Genomic DNA, 20,102 nt, shown 5'->3' with positions numbered 1-20,102 from the left:
ATAGCTTTTACTCTTACATTTAGGAGTCTTTAATCCATTTTGAGTTACTTTTTGTGTATGGTGTGAGCTGAGTCCAACTTCATTCTTTTGCCTAGACATTCTTGCTACAAATACTAAGTTTTGGCGGGGAGGGGAGGAAGATTGGCCCTGAGCTAACATCTGTTGCTGGTCTTCCTCTATTTTGTATGTGGGACGCCACCACAGCACAGCTTGATGAGTGGTATGCAGGTCCACGCCCAGGATCGAAACCCGTGAACCCTGCATCACTGAAGCTGAGTGCACAAACAACCACTACACCACCAGGCCAGCCCCTACAATAGTAAATTTTAATACCTTGTATAAGTTCCACTTTGCTTCCTATATTTGGCTAGATTTGTTTTAGAAAAGCAGGAATTCACATATAGGTACCCGTCATATAATGAGCTTGTTTCATACTCTGTTGGTTAACTTTTAAATACACCACTAATACTATGTAGAAGGATGTCAGACAAATGCTGGATTTTACGCCAGATTTAGGTTGCAATGTGATATAGTCCTGATCTTCTGCTTGCATGACACCAGCCCTCTGAAGTTTTTTGAGAGGTGAACTCAGCTTGGGGACAGAAACAGGATGAAATGATTATAGAAGCAGGACAAGAGACCCTCTCAAAATGAATTCATCATGATTTCATTAGTCTAATTTTTTGTGAATGCTTACATCATTATATGGATTTATATCTAATCTGGTACTGTCTACTCTAGTTTGGCTAATTTGGTAATGTCTGGCTTTTTTTGATAAGGGATTAAAACAATAATTCATTGTTGTAAGCAGGACTCTGAAAGAAGATTTTGTCCCTACTGATAAAAGAAAAAGTTAATCTCTCTTAAATATAAAAGCAACTGAAATGAACGGCCCAGCTGAACGGGTCCATCCTCCATCCAGAGGAGTAGAAGATCCTTAGTCTCCTGCAAGAAAGAGATCTGATTTATCTTTGTCTAGCGCGAGGCACACTGTCTGAAAGGAGGCTGAACAATCAACTGTCTTTTTAGACCAACCCTGGAATGGTCCCCAGCCATGGATTCAGTCCCAGATCTTATTTCTTTGACAACCCTCGAAGATACGACAGTGACGATGACCTCGCCTGGAACATTGCCCCTCAGGGACTTCAGGGAAGGTAAGACCCTAGTTCATGTTAGAGAGGCACGGTTAGGAGTGGGAGGGCTGCACCGAAGAAATGGATTCAAACGGAAAGAAAATTCCTACATAGAAACTCCAGAGCTGGAGGTAGAGTGAGGCAGACAGAAAGAGGAGGGAAGCACCTGAGTAAGTGAAAGTGACTGCACCCAGAGCAGAGACCCTGTCCCAGGATTACGTGACTCCCCACTGCCACGGGCAGGAGGAGTGCCAAGCTGCTGCCCTCCCTCAGCCTGCTGAGGCTTCAGCCGCACTCCGCTGCCCAGCGACCATCCTGGCCCCTCTTGCCATCTGTGGATCTGGGACTTCAAGGCCAGCAACGGCAAGAGGGGCCAAAAGGGCTGACCTGGTGCTTGCGAGCCCCTCTTCTCTCTGCTTGTCCCCCAGGACCCTGTACTGTTCCTGTGAAAGGGAAGCTCCAGCTGAATGTTTCTTAGAAGTAAAGGCTATCTTATGCAATCCTTGTGAATTTAAAGACCTATCGTTAACATTTTAATGTAAACTTTATGTTTTTCCTCTGGGACAAAGTGATAAAAGAAGACATTCTTGCTTTTCTACTCCTTATCCTTATGTAAAAGTCCTCACAAAACCTTAAAAGAACTCTGAAAAGTGCCCTTGTTTTAGGGATAGGAGAACTGAGCAAAAGCTGGGAGAATACGTTGCTTTCTCAGTGGTTCAGAGAGCAGAGAAATTCTGGTCAGATAGAATAAAAGATGGCATTTGGGAAAAAAGAGGAAAGCAGACCAGTCCACCAGGCCAGCAGATGTAAAGAACAGAGCTACTCTGGAAGTCAGCGTCTGCGGTCGAAAGTTGTCCAAACCCTCTTCCCTAAAACTGGTCTCGCACCCACTTACCCCTTTGCATTTTCTACTAGCAACGCCCGTCCCTCCGTACCCTGCTGGAGCAGCCCTGACCCCTCGCCTGAAGGGGACACAGAGCCAGGGGAGACCTCACTACCTGTGTAGAATACTACATAGATGAGAATAATAATAGAAACTTACATTACAGCATGCTAACTCTATATTAAGATACTGTTCTAAGTGCTTACAGGTGTTAACCTACAAAAGCCCAATGAGGTAGTTACTAGTAATACTCCCATTCCACAGATGTGCCATAAATTGTTTGTCCAAAGACACACAGGTGGTGAGCTGTATTCTGCATTAGGATTCAGATACAATTTGTTGCTAAAACTTTGTTATACATGGTGATCGCTTTATGGTTCTAGTAATACTACACTTCTGGGCTCTACAGAGTTCAGTAGACTTTTGTGGGCAGACTTCTAGCCACTGTGCATAACACTGCTTTGTGGGAAAATGGGCTTCAAGAAGCTACTTACGAAACTTTGAGACTGTCTCTAGTTTATAGAAAATCCCGGTTCTATCTACCTAAAATAGATGTCATCAATAGTAAGTATAATGTTTCAAGGGACTGAAATATCTTTTTCTTTTTAAGTTTTGCTCCAGACTGCTACGATTGGGGACAACAAACCAACAGCTTCCTGGCACAAGTAGGAACTTTACAACCAGACTCAACTTTGGATCCTGACAAACCAAGCCATGGGTAGCATCCTTCAGTTTTATGGAAGATTCGTCAGTTGAAAAGCTGACAGACTTAATGACAGCTGAATTTTTAGGACTTTTCCTTAAGAAATAGGACTTCATTTTTATTTGTCACAGGTTTCTAATGGCTCCATAGGACTAAGCAATAATTTTGATTGATAAAACCTTATTTTAGTACTAAAAAGTGAGCCTGGCTATCTATTTCAGTGGGTATAATTTAAACTTTTAAAAAAATCTGTACTTTTATAAAGATGTATTTTATATAACTTAATAATAATGCTAAAATATACTAGGGTTTTTTGAGAATGTTATTGCAATATATGTTGTAGTTTGCACAGACTTATGCATAATTCACTTTAGAAGTATACAGTATATGGTCTGATGGTTTTTAAGTCTTTTGGACTAAAGTATTCCTCAAATCCTTACCTCTTCAGGTCCCTCAGATTCTGAGCTCCTCGCTGGTAGACTCTAAATACAGTTGACATCCCAAGAGCCAATTGCAACTCCAGTGTTGAAAGTTATAATGTAGCAGAATCTCAACAGACTGCATACAGGTAATTGGCTCCTTAGAGCTCTTTAAGGCCCAGATGGTTGGTTTCTCCAAGAATCTCCTAAATTTTGCCGCAAGTTCAATACACTTCACTGAAAAAATGTTGATAGAGTTGACTTACGCTATTAAACCTCCTCTGCTATATTTAGAGATTTTGCATAGTTTCCAGCCCAGTGAAATCCAACATCCATCACCTCAGGACTTCAGCAAGCCTGCACCTTGCCCAACTTGCTGAACATTTGTTACATTCAAGGAACAAAGAAGAGGTTTTCAAAAGGGGATTAATAAAAAATAGCCCTGGCCCTTGAGCCAAAAGACTATGTGGAATCCTAACAGTTTTCCTGTTATTTCCAACCATATTTAAAATAATGCCCTTTATTTTTAAATAGCTCAGAAAGCAGCCTACTGGAAGCTGCTTGTTTAAAATGGGAGGAGCACTGCAGTATTCCATAGCACGATTCCTGTCTCCCAGCTGTGTAAAACGGCGCGCTCCAGACAACTGTTGATAAGTCGTCTTTCAGTTAGATGAAACTCACGTCAAGAAATATACTAGTTCCCCAACCATAAGTGCCATTCTGAAACTTCCAAGATACATATATTCTGCAGTTGTAAAACTGTCTCTAATAGGAGACTGGTACATGGCTCTGTCAGGGAGCTTAAATGCTCTGATTTTCTATACAATAGATAGGTACTAGTGGAAGTACTGTTAGGAGAAAGGATTCTGCTCCGCCTAGGAAATCTCACATCCCGGGACAGAGGGAGGAGCGGATGAAAAGGAACTTACATTAATAAGCTCTGCCTACATGATGAAAGCCATTTCACATGTCTCTTTCTTCCCATTTTTGTCTTCAGGAATAATTTATCTCTGGGCATTGACTTCACAGAGATGAAGTCTACTGCTCTCACCTTGATGGTATTTAAAACTGGGCTCTCAAGTTTTAAATGGGTCACGATTGTGTTTTTCCTTTGTATAGGACATCTTTACCCTGCTTAATCCCACATAACAACATTCTTGCCTTTCAGTATATGGAAGAATTTGGGTCACATATTTAAAATAGTTACCATCAGGGAAAATTCAACACTGAAGCAAAATTTGCACTGATCATTCACATTGCCTTAAAATATTCTAAGTTGTTATTCTAAATAGCTTTCAGAATACCCTCTTCTCACACTGTCTTTGTTACTAATACTTAGGAAAACTTAAAGGCAGACTCAGCATATGTTTAACACTGCCCTAAATCATGCTTTCAGAAAGTACCACAGTTCTTCAGTATTAGGTCATTCAAGGGTAGATATATTTTAAAAAATACAGTGATAAAAATAGCACCAAAATCATGTAATTATACTCATCCTATGATGTATAAACACTTTATTATTCTGTTAGTACTGGCAGGAAAACTGAAATACCCAGCCTTAACTGATAAAAGCCATAATCTATTTTTATGATGAAGTTGCTAGTATTTATTTGAACTATTATTTTTTATTGGAAAGAATAAAAATATTCTAAGTGCCTGTTTTTCTCTTCTTCCCCTTTTTTAAAAGTAATGCTAAAGCACAAGTGTCATGACACATCTAGAATAGAAAAAACTACGATTGTATCAAACTGTCTTTCTCTCACAGTAAATGATCGTGTACACCCTGTGAAATGTTGCAGGTGTGGTATGGAAAGGAAAGTTAAAATTCCCTTTAGCTCCTGACTTTACTTGTGCTGCTAAGTACACTAACAAAACTACTCGTTATGTGAAATATTAAAGGCTGAGAGAAGGCAAGGAATGGTGATTACTGGTTCTAAAATATCCAAAAGTCCTCTTGTGTTAAGCCAACATGATGAAATTAACACCCTGATAATTTGAAAGTTAAAAAGGGATGGACAAGAGTCACTGAACATTTTGTACCATCATTTATCTAAGGCCGATTCAACACTAAAAGGGTGAGTGTGAATGCTTCTGTGCATCTGTTGGAAATATGCAAAATAGATGTCCACTTGTGCAGTCATTTGTCTAAGAATTCCAACTGATGTGTGTAGATATCTTTAATTGGCTCTTTGTCCTTTTTACAATTAACCTGTTTAATTGAGCTGATGATTAAACATCCAGTGTGTGTTACACAGAGCTGTGGACTCTAAGAAGTTTTGATTCTTACAATGTACACCTCAAGCACATTTAGTTATGCCAATTCTTTCTTGAATGTATCAGGCACGTTGTTAATAACTATGCTGGTTACCATGTTTAGCTGCTTAGAGTAGGCACACTTGCTTGTGCATCCCCAAATTTCCTCTTTTACCAAAAATCCAAGAGAACTGCTCTTTGCTGGGCTCGAACATTAACCCCTATTAAGAGGAAAGGAACAAGCATTAGTAAACCCTAGAGCGTGAGAAGTACTTTAAGAGAAAGCTTCTCATTTATATTTACATACTGGATATTATTAGAATATTGCTTTTATTTTTTTTAACAATAAGGGTGAACTTACATTAGAACTAAATGGGTCTTAATATTTGAAACTTTATCAGGATTTCTAACTAAAAAACTTCGTTAAAAAAATGCTTTCACTTTAGGTTACTGCATGATAAAATATAGATTAGTATAGGTCTGGTCAGAGACACATCTAATATTTGTTTCCACTTTTTATCCCATGCAAGTGAGAATTTTATTAATTAAAAACATTTCTAACTGTGCATAAGGCACTTAAGACTTCTCGTGGTCCAGATGGAGGAGCTATTAGAAAGGATCAGGCTAAAATAGTGGAATTCTCACAAAGACTATAAATAAACTGATTAAAGTGAGGAAGCATTTATTTAAAAAGGGACAATGAAGATAAGGGAATGGAATTCCGTCAACATCTATTGAGTGCCTACTATGTGCTAGATATTGGGCTAGATACTAGTCACGTGTCTGTGGGTCCAGTCTGTAAACACAGCCACACCCTTACATTAACCCTGCTCTTGGCCTTTAGCAGGGATATATGAAGAGCCCTTGCACCAAAGGGTCAGAATTCTTTTAAGTCTGCACATGATGTCCCCATGCCCCCAACCTAGATTTCGGTGTTGATTCCCCATACCTGTTACCTAGCTCCTCTGGCCTGGGCCCTGATGGTGGGTTCATTCAGGGTTCTGAGATTGGCTGCCCAGGTCATCAAGTGGGGGTGGTTCAAAGTCCTCAGATCCAAATCCAGTGACTCAGCAGCTCCTAACGGTATCTACCTGGTTCCTCCAAAGCGGGCTTTGTTCCCTCTATTCTTTGACTTGTGGCTAGGACCTATCCTCCATTTTCCCAGAAATTGACTATACCTTGCCAACATTAATTCTTCAGCCTCCAATCCTGGTCTGCCCTTTTGGACCTTGGCTGCCCTACCACACAGAATATTAGACTCTATCTCCAGAATGGATTTCCTGCCTCTGAACTTTAGCCTAGTCAGAACTGGCGATCAGATGCCTGCTGTCTTCAGCTAGATCTGTGATCTGTTTTTCTTTAGCCTATATGAGCCACAAAGTCCCTTCCTTTCTCTCCTGATCCCTGTCGTCGTGAAATTTCTTGACTCTGCACCTCAATTTCCCATGAACCTTGCTAACCTACAACAGTCTCTCCAGGCTCTTTGCAGTCCCGAGTCATGGTGCTCCTTGAAGGCATTCATTGAGTTATAAAAAGGGCACATTCAGGATAAACAAATAATGCTTCACCAGGGCCATTCAATTTGTGTTAGAGTAGCCTTGGTGTGCTATCCCCTTGGTGAATTCACTAGCCCAGAGTTTGGGCTTTGGGTTTGCACACTTAAAACCTCTCAAAGGGTGCAGAACACTTCCTCATTTGGAAGTATATTCTGTGGAGGAAAACCACATGGAAAGTTAAATTATATCAGAATGTTGCATGGTGAATGCTGACTCTGCTCTGACCAAGGGCTGTTAGGTGGATAATTTTAAGGAATCTGTGACAACTTAATGGCCTTGTCAAGCAGATCAAGATTCACTCACATTGAGGGCACCTTCTCCACTAGACACGTTTCTATGTTAGCTCTTCCTCTTCAAATGATACATTCTTTCTCTGGGGTCATTCTCACTATAAACTAGATGGAACCTAGTTAGGTAATAGACTTCAGACATTACATGATGGCAGGGATATTTTTTTTCTTCACTGCTACATTCCCAATGCCTAGAACAGTGAATGAAGTCAAATCCTGTTCTTTTGGTAGATATCATCTTTTTTTTTTAATAAGGTAATTTCTTGCACTCACACTTTTATCCACTGCATATTCATTTTACAATTAAATGACTCATTTAAGAGCCCCTCCCTGTTTTCTTATGAATCTTTGACAGACATCCAACTTTTGGACAAAGAATTCATAATGGAATAAAAGAAGAAATAAGGATTTTTATAAAGATAATTCTCCAATCATTCTTAGATACTAAGTCTAACGTAAAAGCACTGAGATAAAATTCTGTCTACACAGGCACCACAGGTCCTGTCTCTTTGCCCTCACCTGTTTGGGCACTGGCAAATAGAATACTGAAATAATTAATACAAGAGGTCTTAAAAAGTAGATCTTTATCACGTACAGTATCAAATTAAAAGAACAGTGATACATTAAGTGGTTAAAAATGCAACCCTCCAGAAAAAAACACTTGAGTTGGGCAGAGTTTTAGCAATGATCCATGTGTTAACGGATTTTTTAAAGCTCATGTAGAATAAACAAGAATAGCTAAAGAAAACTGTACAAAATAAATAAAGGTTGGGGAGGGAGAAGGAGAAGGGGGTACTACACACCAGATATTAAAACACAGACCCTGAGTAATTAAAACAATGTGGTACTGGAGCATGAGTAAACAGACCAGCAAAACAGCAAGAGAAGCCAGATATACAGCCAAGTCCATATGGGATTGTAGATATGATCAACGTAGCATCTTAAACTAGTGAGGAAAAGATGAACTGTTCAATAAATGGTATTGGAATAACTAGGTAATCATCTGGGAAAAAACAAGATTGGATTCATAACTTACACCTCATACCAGGATACACTTCAAATGAATCAAAATTTAGATAATAAAAAAAAAACCATACAAGTCCTAGAAAGAAATATAGGTGAATTATTGCTGTGGACTGACGAAGGCATTCTAACTATGACTCAAAAGTCCAGAAACCACTAAATTAGACTACATAAAAATTAGAAATTTGCATGGAAAAACCACCATAAGCAAATTCAAAAGACAGACGACAAATTAAACAAAAAATGTACAGGGCCGGGCCCATGGCCGAGTTCGGGTGCTCCGCTTCCGTGGCCCAGGGTTTCGCTGGTTCAGATCCTGGGCACGGACATGGCACTGCTCATCAAGCCATGCTGAGGCAGCGTCCCACATGCCACAACTAGAAGGACCCAAACTAAAATATACAACTATGTACTGAGGGGCTTTGGGGAGAAGGAAAAATAAAAAATAAATAAAATCTTTAAAAAAAAATGTACAGCTCATTACATTCAAAGGGTTAATATCCCTAACAAAGCACTCCTCGAAACTGATAAAAGATCAACAGTGCAGTAGAAAAATGGGCAAAAGATATGAACAGAAAAGGAAATACAAATGGCTCTTAAACATATTAAGGGTAGTCAGCCTTACTCGTAATAAGAAAAATACAAACTAAATCACATTGATATATAATTTTGTATCTATCAGAATGGCAAAAATCCAACTTTTTAATAACAACTACTGGTAAGGATGTGGGTAAGCAGGAATTGTCTTAAATTGCAGATGTGTAAGTGAACTGGTAACCACCCCTTATGGAGGGCAATATTCTAACGTCTTTCAAAATTAGAAATGCACATGGTCTTTAACCCCAAAATTCCACTTTGGGGTATTTATTCTACAAGTACATACATCTGAAATGACATAAATACAAGGTCTGGCATCAATCCAAATGCCCACTAATAGGGAACTGGTTAAATGATTGCGAATTCCTATAATGGACTACCAAGCAGTTACTAAAAAAAAAGTAAGCTACCTAGTGATATGGGAAGACTGCCAAGAGAAATTAAGTGAAAAGCTATGTATATGATGCCTCTCTTTGGGTAAAAATGAGAGAAAAGATAAGACTTTACATTTGTATTTGTTTTGTTTGTATATGCCTAAAAAAGTATGGATGGAAACATAAGAAACCAAGAACAGAGGTTGTTTATGGTGGGGCAGGAGGAGGAGGTACTTTATGGGAAGTTGGGCCAAGGAGAGAATGAAGACATTCCACTGTATAGCTTTTTATATTTTTTGGTTTTTGAACCATGTGAATGTATTACCTATTCAAAAAAATTAAATAAAATAAGTATATTTAAAAAGCCTTATGACTTAATACACATCAAAAAAATAAGTCCCCAATTTTTAGTTGAATGGTAATAAGCCAACTTAGGAAATGACACAAATATACCACATTCTGAGCAGAGGCTCTGGAGTCAGACTTTCTAGTTTCAAATTCTAGTCCCACAACCTAGAATTTGTGACTGTGGACAACTTACTTCGCCTCTCTAATCCTCAGTTTTCTTACCTGTAAAACAGAGCAGTAACTACCTCCCAAGTAGAGGTGTTGTGAAGATGAAATAATCCATGCAAAGCCTTTGCTGGGATGGCTGCCGATGCTTGCTGTTGTAAGAAACCACCTAGACTACTTATGTATATTCTCCCTTCTCCACAAATTATAATTAAATCCTCATCTCATAAAAGGAAACATTTAAAAAGGGGGAAAAAAAACAAGAAAGAAAAATTGCAGAAACATTTACTTTAATTCACATTTTCTACAATCTGGTGGGTATAACAGCAAATTATTTGGAATTCTGTTCAAAATCCAACCTGCACCTGTAGATGTTACTTAAAATAGAGTACACATAAATTTGTGTGTGTGTGTGTGTGTTATTTTGTTTTACCAAATAATTTCCATGATACCATGCACCCAGTCTCTGTATTTTGGTGAGTAGCTATGGTTTCTGCAGGTACTTCAGTCTGCAAACTGCTGAGAGGTTTACTGTGACCTGTTCCCAAATTTCCAGTGAAGGCAATGCTGATGAAGATCAAAATAGCTGTCCTTTCTTATATACAATGGCACCTAGGTAAAGTTGGAAAATATGGCACAGTGTTTCATATAAATACAGAGATTACAAGTATTGAGTAATTCACGTTAAAATGTCAAAATACGTTTGACGTATCAAATTTGAAAACCATTACTGTTCTGTCTGATCCTCATAATCTAAAAATCAACACAGGAGAAACATTGAAATTTTACCAACTTTAATATATAGTATTTCTAACTTACATAGATGCCACTTAAGAAAAAAATAAACTCATTCCATTGAAGAAAGGAATATTTTCCTTTTCTTCATTTTCATTACTTCATCAGCTGGTACAATCATTTCTGTCAGTTATATTATCAAGTGCTGGATTTTTAAATTAGGTGATGAGATAGAGACAAATGCAAAGAAATTACCAGCCAAGCATTTTCACAATGGAATCAGTACTCTAGGATCACTTCACAACAAAAGGTATGTGGACTGCAAAAAGTTTATATCACAAGGACCAGGCTCACAAACAAAGATTCCTACAGCTTATACAATCATTTAAGAAATACACACATACACAAAAATGTAAGCTGCCCCACAAAATCTAATTTATGGTAATAAACTTAAATAAATTTCAGCTTAAGAATACTTCATTTGTTTATTTTCTTGGTAGTGAAAAAATGTGTTAACACCTTGAACTTTTTACCCTAACCAGGCCTTTTAATTTCCTTGAACTCACTCTAGTATACAATTTTTCCCAAGCTTGAAACAAATCACAGTAAAGAAAAAAAACAGTAAATGGAAATGACCAAGGATTTTCTCCAGTAAATAGTTTAAATAACAGATTTTTTATCTATAAATGAGGGAACGAAGTAACGCTACCAAAAAGATTTTAAACGTACAGTAATAATGGACACAAAGTGCAAAACGTTCACATTTCCTTAAACTCTGAAAGAACACTAAGAATAATTCTTATTAATTCCTCAGCAAGATTACTCAGATATGCACATTTTAGACAAGTTTCCTTAAGGTCCCCCTTCCCCACCATACAATACTTGCATCCCTAAAAATGAAAACAAAAAGTGCAGGAGGCTCCAATCCAGCCAGCCTGTTTTATTTGACTTAACAAAAAGCACCACCACCACCAACAGAAAAGCCAGGGTCCATGAAGGTTAGAAACTGGATAAGAAAATAATCAACTAGTGAGACCTTACTCCCTCCAACCATATCCCTCCAAGGGACAGCTAAATATTTTTAAAAGAGGGGTGAGCCAACTAAATACAATGGAAAATATGCCACTAAATCATCAATAAACACATTTCAGACTTTGGCAGGATAAGATATGGAATTAAGAGCACTTATTTGCTTCACAAAAGACTGAAGAGTCTAAGGAGAAACTGTATTTTGTACCCGCATTACTTCTACACAGATGCAACCTTGCAAATTAATCACATATTTACTAACACCTTTAAAAAGAACCAATATTTTAAATATGAAGGATATTTAAATCCCAGGTTTAGAAAAATGAGTTTAGGACTTACGAGTCCTCTGTTGGTACAAGTCACATGAAGTACCATTTATATACAATGAATGAAAAGAAAAAGAAAAAGTGGGGGGAGGGGAAGCTTAAGTCTTGAACTAACCTACCTGCTTAGATATCTAACCAAAGAAAATCAGATTGCGAGAGGATTGCATAGATTGTATTATAAAATAAAATCCTTTAAAAATGTGTACTTTAAAACAGTGAATTTAGAGTATATAATGTTTTAAATTGACATTATAAATCCATATAACCCCATTCAAATTTTATCAAGATGGAAACTGTCAAGTATTTATGCAATTTTTTTTGTTCGCTTAAACAAAAATTTCTAAAATTGGAGTAGGGACAGAGAAAACAAAATCAAAAGAAACCGATTTACAGGTTCTAAGTAAAGAATCCTCTAGAGCCAGCCCACTACACACATCAAATCTGGCTGGGTGGCATAGGGGACAGTACTTATTCACCTTTACCAAAGCAGGTCCTTTAGACCAAAACAAAACAGTAACAACAACAACAGGAATTTAAAATCTTAAATAAAAACCAATGAAACTGAAGTCCTGGGGATTCTTAAGAAACTTTCGTAACTATACATTGGAAGAGCTATTCATCACGGTGACACTTCCATAGTGAAGGTGACACACAGAGTTAGGCAAGGCTAAAAACACATTTTAAAATCACTGATAAATTTTTATCACTGATACCAGCCCTAAGCAACATTTGCTCCCTAGCTCTCCTTTTCCATAACAGAATGTTAAGAGTGTTATCAGGATGCAGACATGGTCATTTAAGTTTGACAACTGGAAATGAAGGACACCAGAATAGAACAAAACCAATTCTACACAAACTGAATACCATAATATTTAACAGATTGAAACATATAAAATTAAACACAGAATTAGTATAATTTACATGTTTTAAAAGTATATACTTCATTTATAAATATCTCTAATTGATAATCTATTAAGAATCTTAAATATTCAAGTGAACATTTGAATTTTCTCTTAAAGAGTTCAGAATTCTTGCAGTCTTTGAAGGTTAGTCTCTTTCTGCTGAATTTCCAAGATTAAAAGGCTTCACAAAGTCACTTTATGTCTCTAATTACACATACAAAAGCCTTTATTACCTACTGTGTTGTAATAAGACTTTAAAATTCTGTAACTCTCTTATACTTGTAGAAAGCCTATAGGAGGAAAAAAAAAAAGCATATTACTACAGCTAATATGTGTACAAATTTCAAATTACTGACATTGTTAGAAAGGCTATAATTTGAAAGCAAAATCCAAAATAAAAGAATGTAAACAACACTGAACATTGAAGCTTCCATTTTTAAATGAGTATGCTGTAATTACTTATTAAAGATGGACAAAACACTGAGCCATGGTTCTTCAGTCTTGGTAAGAAGGGGCAAAGGAAGCCAGTTACTTATTATTAACAGAGTCTAGATGATGGGAACAGTGGTATGAATAATTCATTGCAATAAAGAATCTCAAATTATTTACATTTGGTCTCATAAATTCATTTTGCACATTCCTCTCTAAATGTGCATTCCTTTCTTCTTGTTCCCCAAACACACTAATTTGTTTTATGCCGTTAGCTCCACAAGGGTAAAGATTCTGTTTATTTTGTCTACTGTGGAATCTCTGTGCCCCCCATTCATCAATATTTATGGTTTTCAATAAATAATTATTGAATGAATGAATGAAATGCTTCCAGGCCCAGGCGTAAAACTCTGGAATTAGAATCACAAAAAACATAATTCTATAAGCTCAATTATCCTTATGTACAATTCAGGGTTGATAAAATTTAATGTCTTTCTTTCTGTATCTTAGCATGATGGAGTATGTAGATTTAAGCTCCTTTCTTTCTTTCTTTTTTTTTTTTTTTGAGGAAGATTAGCCCTGAGCTAACTACTGCCTATCCTCCTCTTTTTGCTGAGGAAGCCTGGCCCTGAGCTAACATCCGTGCCATCTTCCTCTACTCTATATGTGGGACGTCTACTACAGCATGGCGTGCCAAGTGGTGCCATGTCTGCACCCAGGATCCGAACAGGCGAACCCCGGGCCGCCGAGAAGCAGAACGTGCGAACTTAACCACTGCGTCACCGGGCCGGCCCCTAAGCTCCTTTCTTTAAGTATTTAATAACTTTTCTTATATTGAGAGCTTAGGATATGCTAGGCAATGTTTTGAGCACATCACACACATAATCTCATTAATTATTTTAAAAAATCCTACAAGGTAGACAAAATTAACCTTGATTTTACATTTTAGGAAAACTGAGGCTCAAACAAATCAAGTAATTTTCTCAAGGTCACCCAGGTAGTGTGAGTTCTAGCCAGTTCATCAGATCCTGAGATCATATAGCTTCTCAAAAAATCTATGTTAAGGTCTCAAAAACATTTTCTTTATACTCTCATAAATTGTGGGATTAATAGAAAATGAATTCTTACTCTAATGCTCAGAATATTAAAGGATTGAAGCAGTTTTTAATTATTAGGAAAAAAACAGAATATGATGATTAAACAAAATAAATGTGTAAAACCATATGCTATATCTCAAAGTACCTGTTTTAAAAAAAAATCTACCAAAATATAAAAGATACAGTAAAGAGACCAAGGCCCATAACTAAAGAAAAGAGAGCTTAGTAAATAGCAGCAGATGTGTTCAGAATGAAACAAGCAAAAAGTCTGAACAAAATGGAGAGATCAGAGAACTCAAAGGTTATCAGACAAATTAACTACAGGTGTGTCCCCTTTACCCCAGGAGCATAAACTGACCAGCACTATATGGAACCGTTAAGCACAGTCTCTGTGGAGATGCACTCCAGACCTCACAACTTATTACCTGAGAGGGAGATTTTCCACATTCTCTATTATTATTCTAAGTCAGACACAGGAGAACACGGAGTGTACCTACATCTGCCTGCTGCCTTACCCTTAAGAGGGGCATTAAAATATACTGTAATATCCAACAGGTATATTAATGCCATATCTGTTTGTTCCCTGGAAAATAAACCATTTGGTATAACTTGAAACTATCAAAAAATGGCTGTTAGTGTAGGAAAGGCACTTGCAGAGTATTCAAGATAAACCACATTTTCTAGGATTCAGTGGCCCAAACCAAAGACAATGCTCACTGTGTCTCTGCCCACTACTATCACACAACAAAGCAATGCTGTGCTGGGTACCCTGAGTGAGGTAGAACTGTGTTAAATAGGTTGTGAGACAGAGAAGACTGCCAGTTCACCTAGGGAAGGCTAACGTACAAACTCCCCAAAGAATAACGCAATTAATTTTGTGTGTTAGTGCTAGCTGCTAAATTTTAGCTAAATCATTTACTATTTAAATGGACTGATAATCAAGGGGCAGATAATGAAGTTAAAAGATCCCACTAAAAATTAGTCAGAAAAACTATAATATTCTTAAGGAAAATGTAGGAAATCTGTGGAATCCACATGAAGGAAACAATAAAACTCAGATATAAAAGGAGAGTGGCTAAGTAAATTGTGGTATGATCATGTCATAAAATATTGGCTTATATTAAAAGTAATGCCTAGGAAAAAATGTTAATAACATTGGGAAATGATTACAATATAATGCCAACTAAAACAATAAGAAAATATACAAAAAGTATGCTTTTGGTTCTGTAAACACATATATACACACATACACACATGTATATACATGCACATACATATATATGTTTTTTTACTTATAAGTAGTGGAAAAATACACATTATAAGTAGTGGGAAAATCCATCAAATGCTGAAACAGTCCTGGGTGATAGGGATATGAGTGATTTTTAAATTTATTTTTTAAATTATACTTTCATATGTTTTTCCAAGTTTTCTATAATGACCATGAATTACTTTTATAATTAGGGGGTCAAAAGGATGAAGCTTTTCAAGAGCTTAAAAAGCAGATGGATAAACTGCTATTTGCTTTTTCCTGAGGAGGAAAAAGGAGATTACATTAGGCTGTACCTTACTGGTGTAACCATCCCACCCCAAGTGTCATTACCCTTAAGAGAAGAAAGGTTTCTCACATCTAGTTTAGTCAGAAAAAAGGACAATTTTTTAAGTACTGACAAAAAAGAGCACTAAACATCCAGTGATGTCTATAAATCACCATCACAACCACCTCCACTGCCATGGAATTCAGGTAGCATCTTGTAGTTTAAAAAGTGCTGTCATATATAATCTCATTTTATCTTCATGTTAACTTGTGAGGAAGGTTTTATCATCCTCATTTTACAGAGAAAGGAAACAAGCTGGGGAAGAAAAGTGGTTTTCCTTTGCTCACACTACCAGCAAGTGGCAGGGCCAGGATTTCAGAACTCTAGGATCCCGGATTCTGAGTCCAGTACTCTCTAGGGAACAATGAAAAGTAACACCAGGCTCTAGATACAGAACTAAAGCTAGAAGGTCGCATTTATGAATATTCTTTATGAGACACACAAGAAATTCTGAAGAAGGTAACATCTGCTTCTTTCTCAACTTAATTTTACTTGGATTTTAAATGTTTAAATAGTTCAAAATATTTTTCATTTAAATTTCATTTTAAGTAATTTAAATTTAATTCAGTTTATCTTGTTTCATCTTACTACAGGCCTCATAAGTGGGTGGACTAAATTTTTCATGAAATACCAATTACCAATGGGTATTCTGTGTCTATCTTGTGTTTGGAATCTGAACATACATGATTATCTTTAAATACAGGGGAGCAACAGGTGAAATCTTTGCTATTATGATGGGGAAGGGAATATTAATTTATTTGTAAGTTAACTGCCTCTTTTTAACTTAGAAATGTATGTTACCACAAAAAAAGTCTTAATAAATTTAAGAGGACTGAAACCATATGAGCATCTTTTCCAACCACAATGGGATGAAACAAGAAATTAATTACAAGAAGAATGCTGGAAAAATCACAAATATGTGGAGACTAAACAACATACTACTGAACAACAACTGGGTCAAGAAAGAAATCAAAGGAGAAATAAAAAAATACCTTGAGATAAATGAAAATGGAAATACAACATACCCAAATTTATGGGATGGAGCAGAAGCAGTTCTAAGAAGGATGTTCATAGTGATACATGCCTACCTCAAGAAACAAGAAAAATCTCAAACACACTAATTTTACATCTCAAGGAACCAGAAAAAGAACAAAGGAAGCCCAAAGTTATCAGAAGGATGGAAATAACAAAGATCACAGTAGAAATAAATAGAGACTAAAAGATAACAGAAAAGATCAACAAAACTAAGAGCTGGTTCTTTGAAAAGATAAACAAAATAACAAACCTTTACCTAGACTCACCAAGAAAAAAAAAAGAGCAGGCTCAATTAAATAAAATCAGAAATGAAAGAGGAGACATTACAACAGAAACCATAGAAATACAAAGGGTAGACTACTATGAACAATTATATGCCCATGAATTGAACAACCTAAAAGAAATGGATAAATTCCTATAAACATACAACCTTCTAAGACTGAATCATGAAAAAACATAAAATCTGAATTGGCCAATTACTAGCAAGGAGATTGAATCAGTAATCAAAAACCTCCCAACAAAGTCCAGAACCAGAATTCACTAGTGAATTCCACCAAACATTCAAAGAATTAATACCAATCCTTCTCAAAGGCTGCCAAAAAACTGAAGAGGAAGGAATGCTTCCAAACTCATTTTACGAGGCCAGCATTATCCTGATACCAAAACCAGACAAAGACACCACAAGAAAAGAAAATTACAGGCCAATGTCCCTGAGGAACATAGATGCAAAACTCCTCAATAAAATATCTGCAAGCTGAATTCAACAATACATTAAAAAGATCATACAACATGATCAAGTGGGATATGTTCCAGGGATGCAAGGATGGATCAACATCTGCAAATCAATCAACACGATACACATTAACAAAATGATGGATAAAAATTATATGATCATCTCAATCGATGCAGAAAAAGCATTTGACAAAAGTCAACATCCATTTATGATAAAAACTCTCAAGAAAGTGGGTATAAATGGAATGTACCTCAACATAAATGCCATATATGACAAGCCCACAGCTAACATCCTACTCAATGATGAAAAGCTGAAGCTTTTCCTCTACAACCAGGAATAAGATAAGAATGCCCACTCTCACCACTTTAATTAATTAATTAATTAATGTTTAAAGTATGCTTTTTGGTGAGGAGTCTTTAGGATTTTCTATATATAAAATCATGTCATCTGTAGATAGTGACAGTGTTACTTCTTCCTTTCTAATTTGGATGCCTTTTTTGTTTTCTTTTTCTTGCCTAATTGCTCTGGCTAGGATTTCCAATACTATGTTGAATAAAAGTGGTGAGGGGGTCTGCCTCGTGGCCAATGGTTAGTCCATGTGCTCTATTTCAGCGGCCCGAGGCTCACCGGTTTGGCCCCTGGGTGTGGACCTACACACTGCTCATCAAGCCATGCTGTGGCAGCATCCCACACAGAAGAACTAGAATGACCTATGATTAGGATAAACAACTATGTACTAGGGGCTTGGGGGAGAAAGAAAAAGAAAACAAGAGAGTAAGATTGGCGGCAGATGTTAGCTCAGGGCCAGTCTTCCTCACCAAAAAGCATACTTTAAACATTAATTAACAGTAAAATTGCAGGATACAAAATCAAAATACAAAAATCTGTTGTATTTCTATACACTAACAATGAACTATCAGAAAGAGAAATTAAGAAAACGATCCTATTTACAATTGCATTAAAAAGAATAAAATACTCAGGAATACATTTAACCAAGGAGGTGAAACACCTGTACACTGAAAACTCTTAAGACATTGATGAAAGAAATTGAATAAGACACAAATAAATGGAAAGATAGTCTGTGCTCATGGATTGGAACAACTAATATTCTCAAAATGTCCATAATACCCAAAGCCATCTACTGACTGAATGCAATCCCTATCAAAATTCCAATGACATTTTCCACAGAAACAGAACAAACAATCCTAAAACTTGTATGGAACCACAAAAGACCCAAAATAGCCAAAACAATCTTGAGAAATAAGAGCAAAGTTGGAGACATATGCTCACTGATTTCAAACTATTTTACAAAACTATAGTAATCAAAACAGCATAGTACTGGCATAAAAACAGACACATAGATCAACAGAACAGATTAAAGACCCCACAATAAATTCACGCATATATGGTCAATTAATTTACAACAAAGGAGCCAAGAATTTACACTAATACAGGGACGTGCAAATGAAAACCACAATGAGATATCACCTCATACCTGTTAGAATGGTTATTATCAAAAAGACTAGAAATTACAAGTGTTAGCAAGGATGTGGAGAAAAAGAAACCCTTGTGCACTGTTGGTGGGAATGTAAACTGGTGCAGCCAGTATGGAAAACAGTATGGAGCTTCCTCAGAAAATTAAAAATAGGGGCTGGCCTAGTGGCACAGTGGTTAAGTTTGCACGTTCCGCTTTGGTGGCCCAGGATTCACTGGGTCAGATCCCAGGTGCGGACCTATGCATTGCTTGTCAAGCCATGGTGTGGTAGGCGTCCAACATATAAAATAGAGGAAGACGGGCACAGATGTTAGCTCAGGGCCAGTCTTCCTCAGCAAAAAAAGAGGAGGAGTGGCGGCAGATGTTAGCTCAGGGCTAATCTTCCTCACACACACAAAAAAGAAAATTAAAAATAGAACTACCATATGACCCAGCAATTCCACTTCTGGGAATTTATTGGAAGAAAACACTAATTCAAAGATACATGCACCCCCTGTTCACTGCAACAGTATTTACAATAGCCAAGATATGGAAGCAACCTAAGTGTCCATCAATGGATGAACGGATAAAGAAGATGTGGTATACACTCACTCACACTCACACACACACACACACACACACACACAGGAATACTATTCAGCCATAAAAAAGAATGGAATCTTGCCATTTGCAACAACATGGATATACCTTGAAGGCATTATGTTAAGTGAAATAAGTCAGATAAAGACAAATACAGTATGATCTCATTTAGATGTGGAATCTAAAAAACAAAACAAATAAAACAAAAAAAACACAAGCTCACAGATACAGAGATTAGACTGGTGGCTGCCAGACAGGAGGAGGGATGGGGGATGGGTGAAATGGGTGAAGGAGGTCAAAAGGTACAACCGTTCAGTTATAAATAAGTCTTGGGGATGTAATGTACAGCATGGTGACTACAGTTAACAATACTGTATTGCATATTTGAAAGTTGCAAAGAGAA

General features: G+C 36.9%; 2 protein-coding genes across 6 annotated transcripts in view; one reads left to right on the top strand and one right to left on the bottom strand.

The window, feature by feature from the left end:
- Nucleotides 1–9,595, top strand: part of GPR137B (G protein-coupled receptor 137B) — a 55,743-nt gene extending 46,148 nt beyond the window's left edge. For 3 of the 4 annotated variants that reach the window (XM_044758616.2, XM_044758612.2, XM_014846537.3), the window contains 3 exons: nt 1,030–1,154; nt 2,627–2,734; nt 3,168–9,595. In XM_044758616.2, the coding sequence (XP_044614551.1) occupies nt 1,030–1,154; nt 2,627–2,734; nt 3,168–3,183 (249 nt within the window). In that variant the 3' untranslated portion in view covers nt 3,184–9,595. Of the gene's footprint in view, nt 1–811; nt 1,155–2,626 lie in introns of all 4 variants that reach the window. The other variant, XR_011496235.1, reaches the window with a different exon arrangement.
- ERO1B (endoplasmic reticulum oxidoreductase 1 beta) overlaps nt 4,579–20,102 on the bottom strand; it is a 59,174-nt gene continuing 43,650 nt past the window's right edge. The window contains exons 16-17 of one of the 2 annotated variants that reach the window (XM_014846533.3): nt 12,970–13,026; nt 4,579–10,356 (exon numbers count right to left, since the gene is read on the bottom strand). In XM_014846533.3, coding sequence (XP_014702019.1) covers nt 10,341–10,356; nt 12,970–13,026 — 73 coding nt within the window. In that variant the 3' untranslated portion in view covers nt 4,579–10,340. The remainder of the gene's footprint in view (nt 10,357–12,969; nt 13,027–20,102) is intronic. The other variant, XM_044758607.2, reaches the window with a different exon arrangement.

Source organism: Equus asinus, chromosome 2, assembly GCF_041296235.1.
Source record: "Equus asinus isolate D_3611 breed Donkey chromosome 2, EquAss-T2T_v2, whole genome shotgun sequence".
Classification (NCBI taxonomy): domain Eukaryota; kingdom Metazoa; phylum Chordata; class Mammalia; order Perissodactyla; family Equidae; genus Equus; species Equus asinus.
This window is presented reverse-complemented; position numbering and strand designations above follow the sequence as displayed.